Source organism: Abramis brama (genome assembly GCF_963993115.1).
Source record: "Abramis brama genome assembly, chromosome: 10".
Classification (NCBI taxonomy): domain Eukaryota; kingdom Metazoa; phylum Chordata; class Actinopteri; order Cypriniformes; family Leuciscidae; genus Abramis; species Abramis brama.
In genome coordinates this window covers 19697076-19717265 of record NC_139972.1, presented here as the reverse complement: position 1 = coordinate 19717265, position 20190 = coordinate 19697076, and the positions used below count along the sequence as shown (strand labels likewise).

General features: G+C 37.5%; 3 protein-coding genes across 7 annotated transcripts in view; all 3 read right to left on the bottom strand.

Annotated features, from left to right (window-relative positions):
* Positions 1-1082: 1082 nt before the first annotated feature.
* dhrs13b.1 (dehydrogenase/reductase (SDR family) member 13b.1) lies at positions 1083-3454 on the bottom strand. Of its 3 annotated transcripts, XM_084127025.1 has the most exons (6): positions 3201-3418; positions 2979-3097; positions 2737-2860; positions 1778-2104; positions 1274-1556; positions 1086-1195 (listed from the first exon to the last, which is right to left on the bottom strand). In XM_084127025.1, the coding sequence occupies exons 1-5, from the start codon at positions 3343-3345 to the stop codon at positions 1297-1299; spliced, it is 975 nt and encodes a 324-aa protein (XP_083983151.1). In that variant the 5' UTR covers positions 3346-3418; the 3' UTR covers positions 1086-1195; positions 1274-1296. The 3 variants fall into 3 exon arrangements, with proteins under 3 accessions (XP_083983150.1, XP_083983152.1, XP_083983151.1); XM_084127024.1 differs by having other exon boundaries at positions 1083-1556; positions 3201-3454; XM_084127026.1 differs by having other exon boundaries at positions 1084-1556; positions 1901-2104.
* A 1269-nt stretch (positions 3455-4723) lies between these two features.
* Positions 4724-16789, bottom strand: phf12b (PHD finger protein 12b). Of its 2 annotated transcripts, none has more exons than XM_084127415.1 (15): positions 15722-16789; positions 15411-15589; positions 13122-13194; positions 11788-12205; positions 11577-11697; positions 9909-10041; positions 9551-9715; positions 8565-8717; positions 7981-8461; positions 6746-6853; positions 6450-6608; positions 6267-6365; positions 6106-6188; positions 5845-5983; positions 4724-5763 (listed from the first exon to the last, which is right to left on the bottom strand). In XM_084127415.1, the coding sequence occupies exons 3-15, from the start codon at positions 13170-13172 to the stop codon at positions 5399-5401; spliced, it is 2475 nt and encodes an 824-aa protein (XP_083983541.1). In that variant the 5' UTR covers positions 13173-13194; positions 15411-15589; positions 15722-16789; the 3' UTR covers positions 4724-5398. The 2 variants fall into 2 exon arrangements, with proteins under 2 accessions (XP_083983541.1, XP_083983540.1); XM_084127414.1 differs by having other exon boundaries at positions 16104-16783.
* A 2384-nt stretch (positions 16790-19173) lies between these two features.
* The window catches only part of sez6b (seizure related 6 homolog b), a 187852-nt gene continuing 186835 nt past the window's right edge, over positions 19174-20190 (bottom strand). For both annotated transcript variants that reach the window (XM_084127126.1, XM_084127128.1), the window contains exon 17: positions 19174-19336. In XM_084127126.1, the coding sequence (XP_083983252.1) occupies positions 19307-19336 (30 nt within the window). In that variant the 3' untranslated portion in view covers positions 19174-19306. The remainder of the gene's footprint in view (positions 19337-20190) is intronic.

The window sequence follows — 20190 nt, the reverse complement described above, 5'->3', positions numbered from 1 at the left end:
GCTAACACTTTGCAATAAGGCTGTTTGTTAATATTAGCTATTGCATTAGGTATCGTGAACTAATAATGAAATATTCTTATAGTTTATTTTGGTTAATGTTAATTTATGTTAGTTCTAAATACATTATTGTTACAGCTTTTTAAAAATACATTAGTATGTAAAGATGAATATTAACCTAGATTAATAAATGCTGTGCAAAGCTGCATCCATGATATTTCTGATCTGTACACATTGGCCTAGTTTCACAGACAGGGCTTAAATTAAGCCAGGACTAGGCCTTAGTTTAATTAGGACATTTAAGTAGCTTTTTTATAAACATACCTTAGAAAAAAACATTACTGGTGTGCATCTTGAGACAAAACAATGGCACGGACATATTTTAAGTTGCTTTTAGCTAAAACATCTTAAACATGCATTTTAATCTGGGACTAGGCTTAATCCTTGTCTATAAAAACGGGGGTGGAAGTTTTATTTTTTAATTTTAATTTAATTTCTTGATAAAAGGCTGCTTGTTGACCAATGAAATTGGCTGTAGGGCAGTATTTCTGCTACACTGGTTTGGGTGGGACAAACACAATTTTGGCCATTTGCCAAAACAAAACCCTGCCCTAAAATGTCAACAGACTCAATGTCTGCAAACCTGCTGTCAACAACTGAAAAATTAATAAGCAATGAGTGTTTCTGATTTCCTCCCACAAAGTGTTGTCGTACTATAACAGGTTTAATAATTTTTTCCTGTAACTAAAAGAACTGAACATTTAAATACAATAAACTTTTTTTTACAGTCTATGGTTGGGCTTGTTTACATCAGTGCGCGTGCCTCTTTGACGCAGCATACAGCAGTGTTGTGCATTTTAAAAGCTTATTGGGTAAAGTATTCTTAAAATGCATTCTAAAAATCTGAATAATTCCTAATAAATAATTATTCACTGTATTTTGAAGTGCCCGCAATAACAATATTGTACATATTCATTATTGTGATATAGGCCTGTCGTATTACCGAATACCGGCACATGTCTAATGATAATGGTTCTCTGGAGGTAACAAGCATTGCATTAACTACAATAATAACAACAAGGCAATCTGTCCCAAATAAAATGTTTTATTCCAAGTGAAAATTTCAACAATGTAAACTCATGAGGATCATCGGTTTAAAGTCAAAGTCAGGTACAAGTCTCATGGTCTTTTCATAAATCTGCAAAACAGGTGATTATAGTAGCTAAAAATTATAATTCACAATATTACACTCATGTGTAGCGAGTACAACATATACCTTATGCAAGTCTCTTAGTGGTTTCAGGACAGACCACTTAATGTCTCACTCACTTCCCAAAGTTTTTTGGCCACAGCATCGTCTTGAGCCTTGGCTTTCACTTTCTGCACAGCACAGTTGGAGAAATACCTGCCACTCAGGGCTTCAATGCCCTCCTGCACGGCACAGTGTAGAGTTGTCTGGGCACCAGCCTCTACATCCTTAAAGAACAGAGCTGCGATGCCTTTCAATAGCCTCCTAGACATTTTATTCAAATTGCGGGCCAAATCGGAGTTTATAGCACCTGGAGAAACAAACGTGTCTGTATGAATGGTTAGCCATTGCATGATATAAAACACTGCAAGTCAAAAGTATGTTCACAACTTGACAAAAATGTTACTTGTGATGCAAAAAAAAATTTGAATCTCAAGGTTTCTGCTTAGAATCTTGAAATTAGTAGTGTAGCGTAAACTTATATCAATTGTGCCTACTTATGAAATTCTTGATAGAGCTAAAATACCAGACCTGGGTGGAGGCTGTAACAGGTCACGTGGGTTCCTTGCAGCCTTTTGGCGAGCTCATGTGTGAAGAGCACATTGCACAGTTTGCTGTGGGAATATATCCTGAAGACATTCCAGAAAGACTCACCTACTCCAAACTCCTTGTGTGTGCGAAGAGTGTCAAAGTCAAGGTTACCATGATTATGTAAATATGAAGATACGGTGACAATGCGGCTTGGCGCGCACTCTTTCAATCTGTCCAGCAGCAAGTTAGTCAGGAGGAAGTGACCAAGGTGATTGACGCCAAACATAAGACCAAAACCATCTTCAGTAGTGCCCTGCATATAAACTCCTAAAAATATAGATATCATGCATTACGTATGGACTTACATATGATTTTGATTAAATATCCCTTACAAAACCAGCACTGGTGGAATCAGATGGAATAAAAAATGGAGTCCACATTGAATATTGTGTTTTTTTTTTATTAATTAATGTATTGAATACGTATTAATACACTACCTTTCTACCTAAAGGTTTGGAGATAGTAAGATTAAGGAAGGGTAGGAATTAAAACCTTTTTTTAAATTGATAAAGTGACAGTAAAAACATTCACATTCTATATTTAAATAAATGCTGTTATTTTTAAATTTCTTTTAATAAAAAAAAGAAATCTATTCCTGAAAACACTGTATCAGGTTCCACAAAACTATTAAGGATAATAAGATATGTATTAGATACATACAGTATATTCAATATAGAAACCAGCTATTTTAAATTGTAATAATATTTCAGCATATTACTGTTTCTGCTGTATTCTTTTTTTTTAAATCAATTAAATGCAAGGTGAGATTAAGAGACAATTTCAAAAGCATTAAAACCTAACCCAAACGCTTGAATGCTAGTGTATTTAATGATTAAAATAGCCTATTGAATTAATATTTTATAGTTAATGATATGTTTGCGAATTAAAGAAAACTCAACCTGCATTGTTGATAAGAATATCCAGTCTTCTCTCGGTCTTGAGAAAGGTTTCCGTAAAGGAGCGCACTGATTTCAAACTGGCCAAATCCAGCTGCATGTACACCACATTTTTACTCCCGCTCTCCTGTGTAGAAACAAAAACATAGTGTATACGTTATTTATAATAATATAACTATAATATCATAATATCAATAATATAACTGTAATATCATATATTTAGTAACTTAGGACAATGTACTCACTCTTTGCACAACATCAACAGCAGCTTGGCCGCGTGTTTGGTTCCGACAGGCCAGAATGACTCTCGCGCCTCTTCGCGCTAAATCCACCGCGGTGACTCTACCGATGCCCGTGTTACTGCCTGCACACCATCACAAAGTTCACATGAAGTGCTTTAAAACGACTGACGAATATATTGACTTGACACATTCTTAAAAGGAAATAATAATAAAATGAAATTTTACCTGTAACGATGACCGTCTTTCCATGCAGTTTTTCCTTGCTTTTGCATCGCGCTCCATTTACATATGTACGAAATATCATCAGCACCCCAATCACAACACCCGCGATCAGCAATAACTCGGACATTTTAAGCGAGAAATACAACATGTACGGAAGTAATCCACAATATCCATACAGCTATGCTGGGGTTGACAAGCCTACCTGTAAAACCTGTTGCACTGTCTAACCGCATGACTTGGGTAGTTCATTTGTTGTTGTATAATAAAGGTTTTGTTTACATGGGACCTACTTTTATAAAACAATATGCGATATGCTGTATATTTGTTATATCGGTTAGCCTTTATGATATCATTTTGAAATATGTCTAAATTACCATTGTTTTACCAAAACGTAAAATTATGGCTTATGTAGCAATAAACTGCTTATGTATTGCTTATGCTTATACATTTATGGCTTATGTAGCAATAAATTATGCTATATGTAGCAATACATGCAGTATTTGCTGCATATAGTTTAACATTAGCCTACATCATGCACAAGCCTACATTGGAAAATAACTTTGAAATAATATTAACAGTGGGCAAAACAACAGGCCCTGTAAGGGCCCCACTCTACTTAGTGTGGGCAACCTGAACACTTTGGGCTGTCCCAGTGGGACTTGCAGTGATTATTATTTTAGAAGAAACTATGATTAGCATAGTAAAAAAAAAGAAAAAACATCTAGCTAAATAGTTATAACACATATAGTAGTTTCCTTTTGTGAATAATAGCTTTAACAAAAATATGAATGAATTATGAATGGTGGACAGGGCTTTTTTGAGCGCAAGCAGAGGCCCCTTCTGTTTCGAGGCCCGTTTCAAGTTAAACGAGTGAAACCCAGCAAAGGCCGCTACTGCACACTGCATATGGATGAAGGCCGGTGTTATACCGAATCATGTTACCATACACATACCCCCGGTTTCACAGATAAGGCTTCTAGACCCAGACTAAAATGTATGTTTTTGCTGTTTTAACTGAAAGCAACTTGCACTGACATTTCTTAAAATATTACAGTGCCATTGTTTTGTCTCGAGTTGCACACAGTAATGTTTTTATCTTCCAAGTAACATTTATAAAAGCTACTTAAATGTCCCAGTCGAACGAAGGCCTAATCCTGGCTTAATCTAAACCCTGTCTGTGAAACCAGGCCCTAATGATGGTAAGGTTAGGATTAGCTCAATACAGCGCCTACTATGGTCACATAATTCAACACAACACCGGCCAGTGCGTTGCAGGATCGATGCAGCAGTGCAGCGACTGTTTCCTCAAAGTTTATTTTTTCTGTGCTGCACGTGATGAATTCCATACCGTGGTAATGTTTCTACTCATATTGTTTCTAAACTGTATAACTGACTTTCTTATGTGGAATTTAAAAAGATAATCTGAGCCAGTGGACACTAAAACTGTTTTGTTATACAACATTCTTCGAGATATATTCTTTTGCGTTCCACAGAAGAAATTCATACAGACTTGAAACAAAATAAAGTTAAGTAAATGACAGAATATCTTTTATTATACACAAAAATCATAAAATGGTCTGTTATTTAAAAATCTTTATATATTTACAATGTAATGACATACATGTCAGAATTTTCTTGCTGACAAAATGACACTTCAGTCACATGTACATGACCAAAAGACAACTTTAGTTGAACAACTAGCTTTATACACAAATGAACTTCACAACCAAGGCTGCGTAGGGGCTCTAACACTACAGAGAAATGGACAGTTCCAGAAGAAAACTAGAACGATCAATGATTCTGCTAATAAATCCTACAAAGGTATTTGCACATGTATGCACTTCTGCATATAGTTACCTAGTGTGCAAAAAACTGCAGAAAAAAGAACAATACATTTTTATAACAAAATAAAATATTTTGGAGTAAATATATTGTTCAAAAGAGTACATAAAAACCTCTTATACTGACACAAAGTATACAGGGTGTAGTGTCGACGAGAGGTTTAGGGGAAAATCCAACATCTGCTCCTCAGTCAAAAGGTTTTGCATAAAAAAAAAAAAAATGATAGAAATGTAATGTGCAAACACTTTGTCCGTAACACCCAGCACCCAAAGTACAAATGAATGAATTAACCGCATTATCAAAGCTCCTCTATCCAAACTGCATTTACGGTCCATCGTATTTTTTAAGGAGAGGATGTGTTATGATACAGACTTGGACTGTAGCACTGGCATTTGGTGGAGTTTGGGAGTCTGTGCGTCAACCACTTCAGTCTCTTCTTGGCTAACGGTAGTGGATGTCTCCTCTTTTTTGGGTTGGTTGCTAGTAAACTCTGTGATGCTGAATAGGAACTGCATGCAGCCCACTTTGATGCAGCTGCTGTGGTGAAGCAATGCGGTGCCCTCCCAGCCGGCTCCGCTGCCCCCTATCAGGCTGGAGCTGCTGGCTTTACAGTTACAAGGGGACTTGGGTCCTCCTTGAGCCTGGCTGCTCATCATAGCACCTGCGGGCATCAGCACCGCCTCCGCACACACCTCCCCCAGCGGCTTCCTTGACCTGTTGCCTCCTGCGGATTTACCATACGAGATGCAATGCATTATGACGATCATATCACGCATTACAAAAACAAGATGTGGGCGGTACTCACTGATGCTGTTTTGCACTTTGGACGCAAGCCCACTGGGTGAAGTGATGTTTGGTTTGTCGGAGAAGTCACATGAGTAAAGCACGTTATCCACAGTCGTCCCGTGCTCACTGTAGTTCAGAAGCTCATAGTGCTTCGTGTTCTACGAGAGATTAAAAAACATTTATAAACATTCCTCTCCCTTGATCTGTTAAATCTGGACAATCAGATTAAAATGAGCTTCCCAAGAGCCTTTAATGATGCATAATTACTGGATTCACTCACTTCATCATAAAAGATGCAGGCATGTTTCCCAGAAACATAATTGCAATGACCGTAGTTTGTAAGGCACACGTCCATTTCAGCACCTAAAAAAATGGAAAACCATCAATGATTCGACCTCAAAATGATGCAATCTTGTTTATGTTGCTTTTTGCAAACCGTACCTGTTCCTATGTACAGAGTCCTATAGCACATGTTGATAGCTGCCCCCTTTCCTGTTAAAGGACACAGTACTGCTCGAGCTTGCACGTCCCTTTTTTGTACTGGAAAAGAGGAAAGATTTGCTACATTATGACTGGAAGGGTCATTAGCACAGCCTCAACATGATGACGAGCGAGTTTTGTTACCTTCAGTGTGTGGGGAGGGTTTGGGCAGAGAGGCAGCGACGGCTGGAGAAATCCCACATTTACTCGAGGGTTGAAGTGATTTGGGAGACAACAGCTGCTGGATCCTCTGCCAGGCCAGAAGTCTGATCAACTCCTCATCCAGCTTATTCATGTCCACTTCTGCAACAGAGCAGATGTTATGCGCGGGCAAAATATAACTCGTTTTTAAATGAACCCATTATTTCCCAGTAGAAATAATAACTTGTACTTGCAAATGCATAATACACAGTTATTTCCAGATGAAGTTGAACTCTTACCTGCATCACCTTGAACCACATTCTTGATGTAGCTGTATAAGCTGCCTATAGAGGAGGGGAGCGTCGAGCCTTTCCCAACAGACATTGCATCAGGGCTCACTTTGTTCTCTGAAAAAAACAAAAAAGGCATAAATAGGAATTTTTATGTGCACTGAAAAATCTCCAATCTTAAAACTCCAATTCAGTCACAATTTGGACAAGAGATACTAGGGTTTTGAACTATAAATTATCTGATTCAGATTTCCATTAATGATTTAGTTAGTAAACAATTCTTTTTAGTAATTTTAGTAATTTAGTTGAGAGACAACATTTGGAATTTTAGTACATTTTTAAAATGTTACAAAATATTTATATTTCAAATAAATGCTGTTCTATTCAAAGAATCCTGAAAAAATATTTGTGGAAACACTAAGCTGCAAGCTGATTCAACACTGATAATATTAAGAAAGGTTTCTTGAGCACCAAATCAGCATATTAGAATGATTTCATAAACTAGTTTTGATCAAAATTCTTTTGAATGGTAGTGAATTTTGTGACAATTATTGTGCAATATAAGACGGTTATTACCCCTTTGTCTTTAAAAAACAAACAAAAAAACACTTGTACTTTTTAATTGCAGGATACAATGAATCTGATCCTCAGAAGGATCAGAAAATTTTTGAAAGGGGGGCGTTCAGGTGTTCATGGGGGGCGTTCAAGAGTTTACACCAAAGATCCAGGAAAGACAAGATTAAACATGTAATTCCTTGCAAAATAATTGCCTACACATTCTAAAATCTGCCAGTTTAATGCGACATGTAAGCTATGTATTGTTTCTTTTGCAACGACTCTATTATTTTTCCAGTCACAGACCAGCGCTCAAGCACTGACTAGAATCCAGCGCTGACAAGAATCAGCATTCGCGTGCTCAAAAATGTGTTTCGCGCTGACAACAATCCGGTGGTGTCTAGAATCCAGCGCTGTCTAGAATCACGCAGCGGAGGAATGGAAAGTTGACAAGCCATTAAAAAAAGGATTGACTTAAGAACCACTTATATATATTTTCAATAAATCATGTTCCCATTCACTCTGGCGACAAATTTTAAAATTAATTAAACTAAATTCTATTTATAAGGTAAAACTTTTACTTGTTTAGGCATTAACTAAAAAGTTGAGAACCACTGTTCTTAAGCAAAGCTGAGGGAAATTATGTATGATGTATAGAGTGATGTAAAGGAGTATGTAGGTTCAAAAACCTTTAGTTTGAGATGAGAAGCTGCTGTTCGGCCCCGAGGCAAGGCTGGTAGATGAAGGAGTATCTCTCTGCACACAGGAGCTGAGGGGACTGCTGCTCTCAGTCTTTATGTCTACATGGTTGGGCAGGGCTGGTTCTGAGAGTGGAGTTTGTAGTCTGTGTGGGGTTTCAGCGGTCATACAAGATTTACCCTCACACACCACCGGGCCATTCACTCCTGTGCCCTTCTCCGCTGGACTGTCAGAATCTCCCTGACAAGATCTTTCTCGGCAGCTTTCGGGCTGTTTGGGTGCCAGAGAGGGCAGTAGAGGAGCCCCCTGGGGGCCAACTGGTGTACCGCTGATCTCCTGTGTCTCCATACACTCCTGCGTCTTCACGCCTGACATTTCAGTAAGCTCCAAAGCCCGGAGGGAAGATGACATCTGCTTAGCAGATAAATGTTTCATAATACTGCACTGAAGTGCAATGACATGACGAAGCCACTGTGGAAAGGAGAAAAACTGAATGGTACAGATTCCTTTTGCAGTCATATTTATACAACAGCAGTTAAGTTTGTTATACAAACACTTTATACAGTGCATTTACCTCCTCTTGTTCTTCTTTGCTGGTTAAATGTTGGGCAGACGAAGAACATTCTTGTTCCATAAAACCATTTGTGACCAGCTCTCCATTGCGAAGGCCCATTTGATCCATCAGCACAGGGGGGTTCTGGTAGTGACTTTTAATGGCATTGGGGACCTATGAACACATCAAAGTGACAGTCATAAACTAAAACTACTGTCTATGTAAAGGTACCTTTGCTGAAATTACAAGATTTTTCCAGCAATTTGATTACTGGATAGGGATGATTCTTAAATCATGTTGTAGAGATCACAGTCAAGAGTAATTCCAGGCCACATAAATTGGAACTGAGCATGAATAAACCAAGGCTACATTTATTTGATCAAAAATATAAATAAAAAAAACAGTAATATTAAATAGAATTACAATAATTTAAATAACTGTTCTCAAATTTTTATATATTTTAAAATGCATTCCTGAGATGATAAAGCTGAATTTTCAGCATCATTAATCCAGTCTTCAGTGTCACATGATCCTTCAGAAATCATTCTAATATGCTGATTTGCTGCTCAAGAAACATTTCTTATTATCATCAATGTTGAAAACAGCTGTGCTGCTTAATATTTTTGTGGAAACCATGATGCTTTTTTTCCCAGGATTGATAAATAAAGTTTAAAAGAAATATTTTGTAACAAATGTATGTACTGCCCCTTTTGATCAATTAAATGCATCCTTGGAGAATTTTTTTTTTTTTTAAAGCTGACCTAAATTTTTTAAATAGTATGGAAATAAATAGATGCCATTTATCAGTGAATTTAAGCCATTTAACAGGACAACTCAATTTAAGTCAACAAGCCATATAAGCTTCTACTGTCAATACATATTATATATTTTATTAATATTATTATTTTCATCCTACATAAAAGGCTTGGTAAACACACTTGTGAACCAGTTTTTGAAGGACTGCAGGAACCCTAAAAACCATGTTACGCTGCTCTATGAGACTCCACCTTCAATGTCTTTTTCTTGATGTGGCGGACACCTCTGCGATTGGGATGGTGTTGGCGGTGAACCCACCGCAGGAAGTCCACTTTGACTGCGTGTTGGGACAATCGGTCCTGGAACTGATCGAAAAGCTGGCAACGTGTGCTGAGGGTCACGTTCTTTTGGTTTAGCTAGAATGGAAATAAACAACTTTTTCATTTTATAGTTCTTAATTTCAGGAGAGAGTAATGAAATCACAATCAAATAAAAGTAAAGATAGGAAAAAGCTATTATTCTTATTGAAATATTACTACTAAAAACTGAAAAAATACTGTAATCTGTTGTGATTGGTTCCAAAAAAAGGTTCAAAGACGAGCCACTCACCACCATGTGCTCTACGTGGTTGGGACACATCCATCTCCCAGTGGGCATGGCAGTGAGAGGCGGGTCCAGGCAGTCCATATGGAACAGGAGCGCACAGTAATCACACTGGATCAGAGGAGCCACCCTGCAGCTCCTGTGGAGGAAGAGGAGAGAGAGAACCTGATGCACTGTGCAACAATACTGACGACAATGTGATTCCATTTGGGTTTCATGGGTATTAAAATACAGTATTTGCAAATATCTTGAATTAGCTTTTATTGCTATATTTTCAGGCTTCATTTTAATTTTAGTATAAATTGTAGTAATTCTGTTATTAAATCAATGTAATTTTTATTAGTTTTAAAAAAGATTCTATTTATCTTTCATTTAAAAAAATGGCCCATTTTACTTTTACTAATGTTATTACTTCAACATTAAGTTTTTCACTTAAAAATAAAGTTTTTCATCTAATAAATGTTTATTAGAAAATAAAGAAATTTCAATCAATTCTCATTTTGAAGAATCAATCTTTTAGTCTATGCTGTTTTGAGTTGATGAATGAACGGAACATTGAGTGCGGTTACATGCACCCTCATAAATGCAATTATAATGGGATTTTGGCAGAATTGCAATTAAACCTTACCTCATGTAAACTGAGTTCATCATTTGTATAATGGTGGTAGAAAATAGCCACACTTCTTAGTGAATAATCAGAATAAAAATTGCATGTAAACAGGAGTGAAGAGCTTTGTTCATGCCATGTAAACATCTTACTGCGATTAAGTCCTTACGCTGATTATCGGAAATAATCGCATTATTGATGTACGTGAACGTAGTAATTGTATCGCGCCTCCCATCCAATAAATCACTATAAGCTTTATTACTTATGGATATTATGTGAAAAAGTTTCAGCTTACAAATTCTGGCCATTTTATTAGGAGATTTAAACAATAAATACCATTTTGTTGCTCTTTAATATTGCATGACAGATCAGTTCAGGCAGCACGTGAACCGATCATCTCTTCCTCTTTACTACTAGTTACAGCATGAAATAAACGTGAACGAACATCAGAGGAATGTTGAAAGATACAATACAACTTATCGAAATTTGTATCATGTCTTGTAATTGCTCAATCAGCGTTTCAAACGCGGAAAGACGTCAATAAAACAGATTGAGAACAATATTTCACGTAATGTTACATTTACCTAATAAAAGCCATTCATGACTCGTTAGTCAGCACTACACAGTGATGTAAAGGAGTATGTATCCATTGTATTTTTACTTAACCTGTTCTTTGATATTTAATGTATGTTGTAATAAATTTGACAGCCACCATTTAAATGTCTATATTTAAAAAAATAACATAATTATGTCATTAAAAATGTATTATAAAAAAACTCCTTATGTGTAATATTATAGTGATGTACCAACTGGGGTTTCCTGTATAGTTTACAGCATAAGTTGAGAGATATTTTTCCCTTGAAGAAATTTGCCATGTACTGTACATGATAGGCCCCAATTAATCAATATTAAATTGAACTGAAACCAAATCATGTAATTAAAGTCAATGCCCAGCCTTAACATTATATATATATATATATATATATATATATATATATATATATAAACACACATACAGTAAAAAAAATATACACATAACAGTGTCTGTAATGTTTCTGGGCTCTTACTTGCCACAGGTGAAGCACACTTTCACTGGCAGAGGGACCAGCCCACTGGGATCCAGCTCATGTTGTGGCCTTTTTACATTCTTGCCTATTGCCTCCTCTTTCCGTCTGCGCTTACTGCTGCCTGTAGATACACACACACACACACATTCACTAAGAGTTATTCAATGCACACTTTAACAACACATCGTACAAAAGTGTGGGCGAGTCTCACCTGGCAGTGAAGTGGTGCATGTAAGCTCAGTGGGCAGCTGGAACTGCGTGGGGTTTCTCTCCATGGCCGCAGCGATCAGCAGCTGAAAAGGTTTCTTCAGGCGAAGTGTGGTGCTCTCGGACTCAGAGCAGTGCACTTCCTCTTCAACGTCCATCAGGTCCTCGTCCACGTCATTCTGTTCCGATGGCGTGGGCGTGTCAGTGGACGCATTGGAAGTGGGCGTTCCAGGACGGCTACTCGTGCGTCGCTCGAGGAGACGGACCTGCGCGACAGCGAGTCTCAGGCCTCCTGACGCAGCAGAGGGCAGTCCGTCCAGACGCAGCGTTCCCAGCTCCAGCTCCGCTGCAGGGGAGGACGACCGCTTGGACAGCTGCCGCTCTAGCGCCCCGTTCACCTGCTCTGCCTTCTGCTCACGTTTCTAGAGAACCACAAAATTATACCATATTGCTCTGTCCTAAAACTAGTAAGCAAGGTTGCTAAGGCAACAGTTCACATGCTGTTAAGGATACTCTTAAGCATTAAAAAAATCATAGCACACAAATGTTGAGTAAAATTATTCTTTTTGAGTTGACATTTGACTTTTTATTGCTAGTTTAAGCATTGAATGAAATGCAAATTTGCTTATGATTAACATTTCTCTCGCCTTGTCTGCCATCTGATTTTTATTTTGCTCAAAGCAATACATTCTGGGATTATATTCTTTGTGAAGGCGGCATGCATTTTGTGTCTTCCTCAATAAATTATTATATGTTCAGGTTTTTTCCTGCTGCCAAAATTAGTCTTTGTTCCACCAAAGATCTCTAACTTCACAAGTTTCTGGATTGACAACCGTATTTAAACGTGTGATTGAATTCGATTGACAGTGATAACCTCGGCAATGGACGGAACAATATCTGATACTGTATGTCAAATGATCTGTGCAAATGATCTTGAGATGTAAATGCAAAAATCAGACCTGCCATTTCTTCTATGTAATGCGTTACTTTGTTGTTCATTTTATTACTTACTTTTTGAAATGGGTCACTCAGTGACTTTTTACATATAAAAGCACTTTTTAAATATCTAATAGTCCTAAGCACATTGATTTATGATCTGTCCTGACAGTGATTATTTTTATATCATGAATAAATAGGATAAGTTATTATTACAAACTGCTCCTTGGCATTAATTGTGGATTTACTGTCAGTACTGGGCTCACAGTTCACGTGTCTAAGGTACTTTGTACGGTGTGTAGATGCCCCTGTTCGTCCGCCATTACCAAAGACCATTTTTGACCCAGGAAAAACCTGCTAAATGTTCATAGACAAAGCAAGGGCAAATATGACTGCACCAACCTTCTTGCGCACACTGCAGCGATGACACATCCAGTCACCAGGGGGCAGCATCTCTCTGCTTAAAGGCGGATTACTGTAAAGAATGACATTTCTTTCACAAATCTTGATATGTTCAAAATACTGCTTTTAAGTTAACACATTTTAAAATTTCCGTAAACTCTTTGCAGTAATAAAAAAAGCTGCATTTATGTATGAAAAATATAGTGACAGTTCACAGGTTTTATTCACTGTGCTAGATGCAAAGAAAACCAAATCGCAGCAATCACACTAAAACTGCATTGGTTTCACAAATCTACAAGTTAAAACTCATGGTAATATTTAGGTTACATGGCACAAATTATGCAATGTCATTGACATGCCACAACTATGTAAATATAATTCTTTCTTTTTTTTTCTCTTTGACATACAGTAGACTAGCTCTATGTTTCATCAGCTAATAGAAAGACTGGATCGATTGAATGTGAAACAACCACACAAATCAGGACAGAGTTGTTGAATAATACATTTACTTCCCCTCAGTGATAAGCACAGGACAATAGCAGTAAAAACTAAGCGTTTGCTTAATAGGACATGGCAGAAAAACGATTATTTTTACGATTATTTTAACGATTATTTATTATTATTAAACGGCTATCAAATAAAATGAGGCAGGGGTGACTCCCTTCAAACAAAACTTACATGATAAGAAATTAAGACACAACTGTGGCTTCAGAATGAGAGAATTGTAATCTTACACATGACGTAGATGAGGACAACTAAATCAATAGCTTTATCGTTCTTAGGGTAAATGTGCATTAATACTTTAGCTCAAGCTCAGGCTGTCAGTGAACAAAAGACCTTTAAATGCCCTTTTTTGGAGGAGGAAGTGGTGATGTGCATAAAACAATATGCAAAGTTAGCAGTCATGCAATCTACAGCGATTATGCTATAAGTAGCTTCAGCAGGATGAACGTGCTGAAATGCCAAACTGACTGTAGTTTCTGACACTGTTACAGTTTTTTCAAAAAAAATTAAAATAAAAAAAGAGAGGTGCGTGCAACCACTACAACAAATACAGTGGTCAACATTTGAAGTGGATCATAGAAAGTGAATCAAACTTGTCCTAAGACAAGAATGGGTATTGTTAAACATTCATGTATAACTTTGATGAAAGGTTTTGATCCACTTCAAATGCTGACAACTGTATAAGAGAAATTATTGCTTTAATTCAGCAAGGACACATTAAATTGCTCAAAACTGACAGTAGACATTTGTTTCCACAAAAATATTTAAGCACTAATCAGCACAACATTAATAATATGAAATCTTTCTTGAGCACCAACTCATGTGACACTGAAGACTAGAGTAATGACATGACAACCCTATCTCACGAAGAATTCGTAACAATTTAACAAAGTGGCTAATTCGTACGAATTAATACGACCTCACTCGTACGAATTATTACGTTTTTTGCTAAATCGTACGTATTTTACGAATTGCCGAATTCGTATGAATTCATACGAATGACCTACCCCTGACCCCGCCCCTAAACCTACCCATCACGTGGGTTTAGACAAATCGTACAAATCCGTACGAGTGAGGTCGTACGAATTCATACGAATTAGCAAACTTTTTATCATTCGTACGAATTGGTCGTGAGATAGTGTTGGTAATGACGCTGAAAATTCTGCTTTGCCATCACAGGAATAAATTACACTTTCAGATATTTAGGAAGTTGGTAGAAATTACCGGTAACTAACATTTCACAATATTGCTGTTTTTTTCATCAAATAAATGCAGCCTTGGTAAGCATAAGAGACTTTTAAAGGTACTATACGGTTATCCGGACCACACCTGACCACAACCGCTCTTGGTTGGATGTAACCCCAGTGACGTGTAGGTTTAGGGACGGGGTTGGGGTAGGTCATCACATGTGGTCCGGATAACCGTATAGTACCCTTTTAAAAACATTTATAAAAATCCTCAAACTTTAGGATGTCATGTTTTTTTATTTTTTTATTATTATTTAATGTTATGCTGACAACTATAAATTCATAAACACTGTCTTTTACTAGAGAAAGATGGCATATAGTGCAAACCATCACTTACCACTCTAACTAGTGCTTCCGATACTACCACAAGTCACCCTCTTACATCCAAATCAGCCAACCAGACAAATAACTTTGTGAGTTATTTAAAAATCAGCAGTACAAACAGACATGTACATAAACACAGCCGAAAGGACAGACAATAGTTCACCATTCTTACGGTTTATCCCTGACACTGTATGAAATGGCATTGCAAACATACCAGCACTGCAGGTGAAAGGCAGCCGGACAGTGATCGCAGCAGAGCAGATCTCCTCCCTCACGGCAGCTGTCACAGGTGTCATGGTTTGTGGCTCGGCCTCCTCTTCTGGTCTCCCTCTCTGGTTTGCGTCTCTTCTCTCCATCCTCGGAGCGTGGAGGTGCGAGCAGCTGTTGAATTTGCTGGAACAAATTGGCGAATATAATTGAAGCACGCATGTAGTGTTACACAAAGATCTCCTGAAATGTTTAAAGTGACAGACGTCAGTGGAGAGAAAGTCTGTCCACACATTAAACGGGTGTTTCCAACCTTACCAGTGAAATGTTTTGGATATCATCCGAATCTGATTGCAGATTTTGGAGTAAAATCAGGTGTTAGTTTTTAATGAAACCTCCAGAGTGTGCAGTCCTGGACCACTGCGTTCAACTACCGAGTAACGTTAGGTCATTAAACTTGTTTCCATGTCAAATCAGATCTGGTCACGTGAGCTCACTAACGAAAACTGTTCGGTTGCTGTATAGCCAAGTTTTGTTCACGTTTCTGCAACAGCAGGCCCAGCTCTACATAAACTCACTAAAACGACTCACGTCCATTCTGCAACTTACTGTCGTTGGATTCATTTAATCCATACATGCCTGTATTATAACTCGCATAAGGCAGTGATTTGTGGCACAGCTGAAGGGCAGACAGGCTTACCTCCATTAGGCCCCCAGACGTGTCCAAATCGTACAGAATCTTCGGGGTCTCCATTTTGTCCCACATTCACACTGCTGAAATGTAGCATGAACACACAACCCGACAACAGTTCTCGCTTTCTCCAAATCCAGTCGGGTTTATCTGCTGTCCTTAAGCCGTCCTGGAGAAATTAAACTGGTCGATAATCTAACAAGATAGCGGATTGGCTGCTCCGATGTTCGGCTAGCTAGCAGCTATCAACAAACAAAAGCACACAGGTCGCCGGAGGTCTGGTGCTAAACGAGAGCTGATGAATCGCTCAAACTCTCATTTAAGTGCAAATATCGTTCCTATTTTGAATGAAAAGTTGCTGTCTGGTGCAGTATTGAAGGTTTCATGTGGGATGTAAAGGCCTAGCTCGCTAGCCTAGCAGCATCCTCTGCTTCAGCAGCAGCCGCCTGCAAAGATGCGTGTAGAAATCCACAGCTGTCTGTCCCCATCGCATACTGACTAGAAAAGCGCTCTCTTTCGCAAAGCAAGTCTGCTGGATTGATTGTCGGCGGTTAGGTCCTTATGTGCAGAAACACTCGCGGGTGGTGTTCAGATGACAGCAGTGAAGAGCAGAGGTGTTGTTATGAAAAGCCATTGCTAGTAGCTATGCTAAACTGGCTGGCGCTGCCCTCCTCTGACTCGACTCAAGCGAGGCTGGAATGAAGTCTGCGCATGCGTACTGAGAGGACGAGAGGAAGGGCTCCTCCTAGCGTTAGTCAGGCAGAATAACAGAATAACTCTCCAAGCCTGCAGGTCATGTTTTCTCTCAAGTATCATAAACAAAAGGAAATATTCCCCAAGAATGCTGGAAATAAAAACAAATAAAACAGCCCAATCCAATGGAATATCATTTTTAATTGAAGATATGTTCTGACAATGCTGTGGTAAATAATTACAGTAGAGTACAATAAAGTAAAAATATATTTTAAATCAAGATAATCCCAAAGAGCCAAGTTTCTTGCAGCCATCAAGAAGCATTTTAAGATTTCTTCCACGAGTGCTTGACTGAATTCCTGCAATGCACTAAAAAAATACATTAAAAACTCAAATTATTCCTCCACTGTTTTTCAGTTCTCTGGACTATCTTGTACAGCGCTTCTCATATTACTGAACTGCTCATGTTTTTCCTCACCCATACATTGCTTTGGATAATTAAATAAATATGAATGTAATGTATGAATATTTTCATATTGAAAAATGCACTTGAGTTCCTTGAATTCCATTAAATGTTGTTTCTTATGTTCCCAAAACACTGTTGTTCAATTGGAGACAGTGAAACACTGAAACGTACACACACAATGCAAGTCTGTCGTGTGACCAGTTGTGATGTTTTTGGCAGCTTTTGCTAATTACATTGAAATAACAATATTTCAATCAATACGGACAACATTCAAATGGAGACCAAGTACATAACTCTTTTAGATGATCCATATCATTGATATTAACAGACAGAGTGAAATGATGAACAAATATCTATTCTATAATAGATAAACCTCATATATACATACATTTAAGCCATATCTAATACAAATTTTATGTACATTCTTAGATATTTATATATTAAGAGTGCCTGCTGAAAGAGTACAGTCAATTGTTATTTTGTTCCATATGTATAAAAACATATAAAAATAAACGGAAATCAAAAAATCAGAGCCAATTGATCAGTGAAGGAGGGATGATTTACAAGAACTTCCTGTACATGGATTTTTACGTTTGGCTTACTCAACCAGTGCTCAAATTTAGCGCAGATAGAGAGCACTTCCCCAGCAGGCTTTTGTTTGACACTGTACACACAGGCGAGTCATAATTAAGGTTAACGTAAATGCTTAAGACCACCCAAATGAAACCCACTTCACATCACTGGATACAGATGTACCAGTTTCCATGCAAAACACTACACTTTATAAAACTGCCAGATGTCATTTGAAGGTTGTGAAAAAAAAAAAAAAAAAAAAAAAAAAAAGATTTAACTGTAAACCATGCATAGGTTTAATTGCATGGTTTGCAATTAAACAAACCATGCAAACAAACCAACCCCCCACCCCAGATTAAATACCATTCAAAAGTTTGGAGTCGTTTTTTTTTCTTCAAGAAATTAATACTTTTATTCTGTAAAAAATAATAAAGAGTTAAGACTTTTACATTGTTATTTTAAACTCTCTATTCATCAAAGAATCCTGATTTTTTATCTTGGTTTCCACAAAATTATGAAGCAGCACAGCTGTTTTCATCATTGATAATAATAAGAAATGTTTCTTGAGCAGCTAATCATCATATCAGAATGATTTCTGAAGGATCATGTGACACTGAAGACTGGAGTAATGATGCTGAAAATTCAGATTTGCCATCATAGGAATAAATTATATATATATTAAATATATTCAAATAAATTAAATTGTAATAATATTTCACATTATTACAGCTTTTACTGTACATTTCATAAAATAAATTCAGCCTGGGTGAGCAGAAAACATTTCTTTCAAAAACACAATAAATCATACTGACCCCAAATTATTGAACGGTATGTATGTCATTGATATGGAAGCTCATATCTGCCAGAAAATTAAAAGGTAATTGTGTCTTTTTTTCATAATTGCGGCTGTATATAGTGTAATTACTTTATATTTCAATGTGAATTTCTATCATTTTTGTCTATATTTCATAACTGCAACAATGTCTCGTACTTGTGATTTTCCTTAATCTCACAATGTGACTTTATACATAATATGTATTACATAAAATTATTTCTTTTTGTGGGGGGGTGGGGGGGAGTGTTGTGAGTGCAAAAGTGCGACAATTAAAAAACTTAAATAAATAAATCTGTTTAGAGAGACATCAGTCACCTAAATAACATGGTTTCCCCTATTGTCAGTCATTCTTTTGAATTCATCAATTCATTTGGCTCAATTACGGGTAAAAACTGTACAAGCAATTCTGCCGGGACAATGCTATTGAAGCTCTACAAAAATAATATCATGTTGTCCACACTCTTCGCTTGTGGATGTCCTCAGAAGCAAGGTGATATTTACAGCAGATGAGAAAAGATGAGAAGGTAGGTCCAGGTGAGAATAAGAGCAGAGTTGGCTACACAAGATGTGAGAGGAACTGAGATCATCTTCCACAAGGCAGAGAAAGGCTCGCGGTCCTCCATGCTAAAACGAGCTTTGTTTTATTTAAATGGAGACTTCGTATTCTCTCGTGTCCTGTGGACCAAACAAACAAACACATCAAATATAATATAAACATTCATGTATATATATATATATATATATGTATATATATCTCATTTCATTTTGTGAGGGGTGGGAATATGTAAACCAAATGCTGGCTGCAAACACATCATGAAAGAGATGCTAAAGATGGAGATGCCCTACACCAGTGATTCAAACCTTCTCAGCCTCGTCCATGTGATGCTATTCCCTTGATCAACTCTCCTTACAGGCTCTTTCTTTACAACAGAATCCTAGAGAGTACCTCTGGTGGCTGCTTTGAATCATAGGTCTCTGTACAAATCAAAAATACCATGCAACTTAAGCATGAAAAGGACTTAAAAATAATAATCAGTAATGGAAGCATGATGGAAGTTGGAGGGAAAACTATTGGGCAATGTGTGATTTAGGAAGCTGTTGTCTAAAAAATGTACACAAAATAGTCGATTATCAAATGAGTATTAAAAAGCCTTTAGATGTTTATGGGGAGGGGGGGGGCATGCAAAGTCAATTACGCATATGAAATAAAAACCTTTAAAATGCTGAAATTAAATACCCAAAACACAATATTAATTGGCTCTACTTTTTGTAAACAATCTTTTGTAAAACCAAACCCATGTCTTTTCATACCCAAGAGAAGTGCTTGTGATCCCGTTTGCATCATCTTTAATTCCTGACACGCATAATCCGAGAACACAACTTCAAGGCGTCAGTGCAAGAGGAACCAGCACACATACACACACACACTCATCCGTCCAGCAACAACACTTACATACAGTCAAACGCAAACGTGGCCCTGGGGGCCAGAAACTGTTATTGAGCGGTTTAGTATATGCAGGCAGTGCTGC

Coding starts and splice junctions, on each gene's coding strand:
- phf12b (XM_084127414.1), bottom strand. CDS start 16,169: ATGTGGGACAAAATGGAGACCCCGAAGATTCTGTACGATTTGGACACG. Junction 15,590..16,103: donor CGTCTGGGGGCCTAATGGAG/GTAAGCCTGTCT, acceptor AATTTGTTCCAG/CAAATTCAACAGCTGCTCGC. Junction 6,609..6,745: donor TGTGGTTCAAGGTGATGCAG/GTAAGAGTTCAA, acceptor GCTCTGTTGCAG/AAGTGGACATGAATAAGCTG.
- dhrs13b.1 (XM_084127024.1), bottom strand. CDS start 3,345: ATGTTGTATTTCTCGCTTAAAATGTCCGAGTTATTGCTGATCGCGGGT. Junction 2,861..2,978: donor CTGTTGATGTTGTGCAAAGA/GTGAGTACATTG, acceptor GTTTCTACACAG/GAGAGCGGGAGTAAAAATGT. Junction 2,105..2,736: donor TATTCTTATCAACAATGCAG/GTTGAGTTTTCT, acceptor CTATATTTTTAG/GAGTTTATATGCAGGGCACT.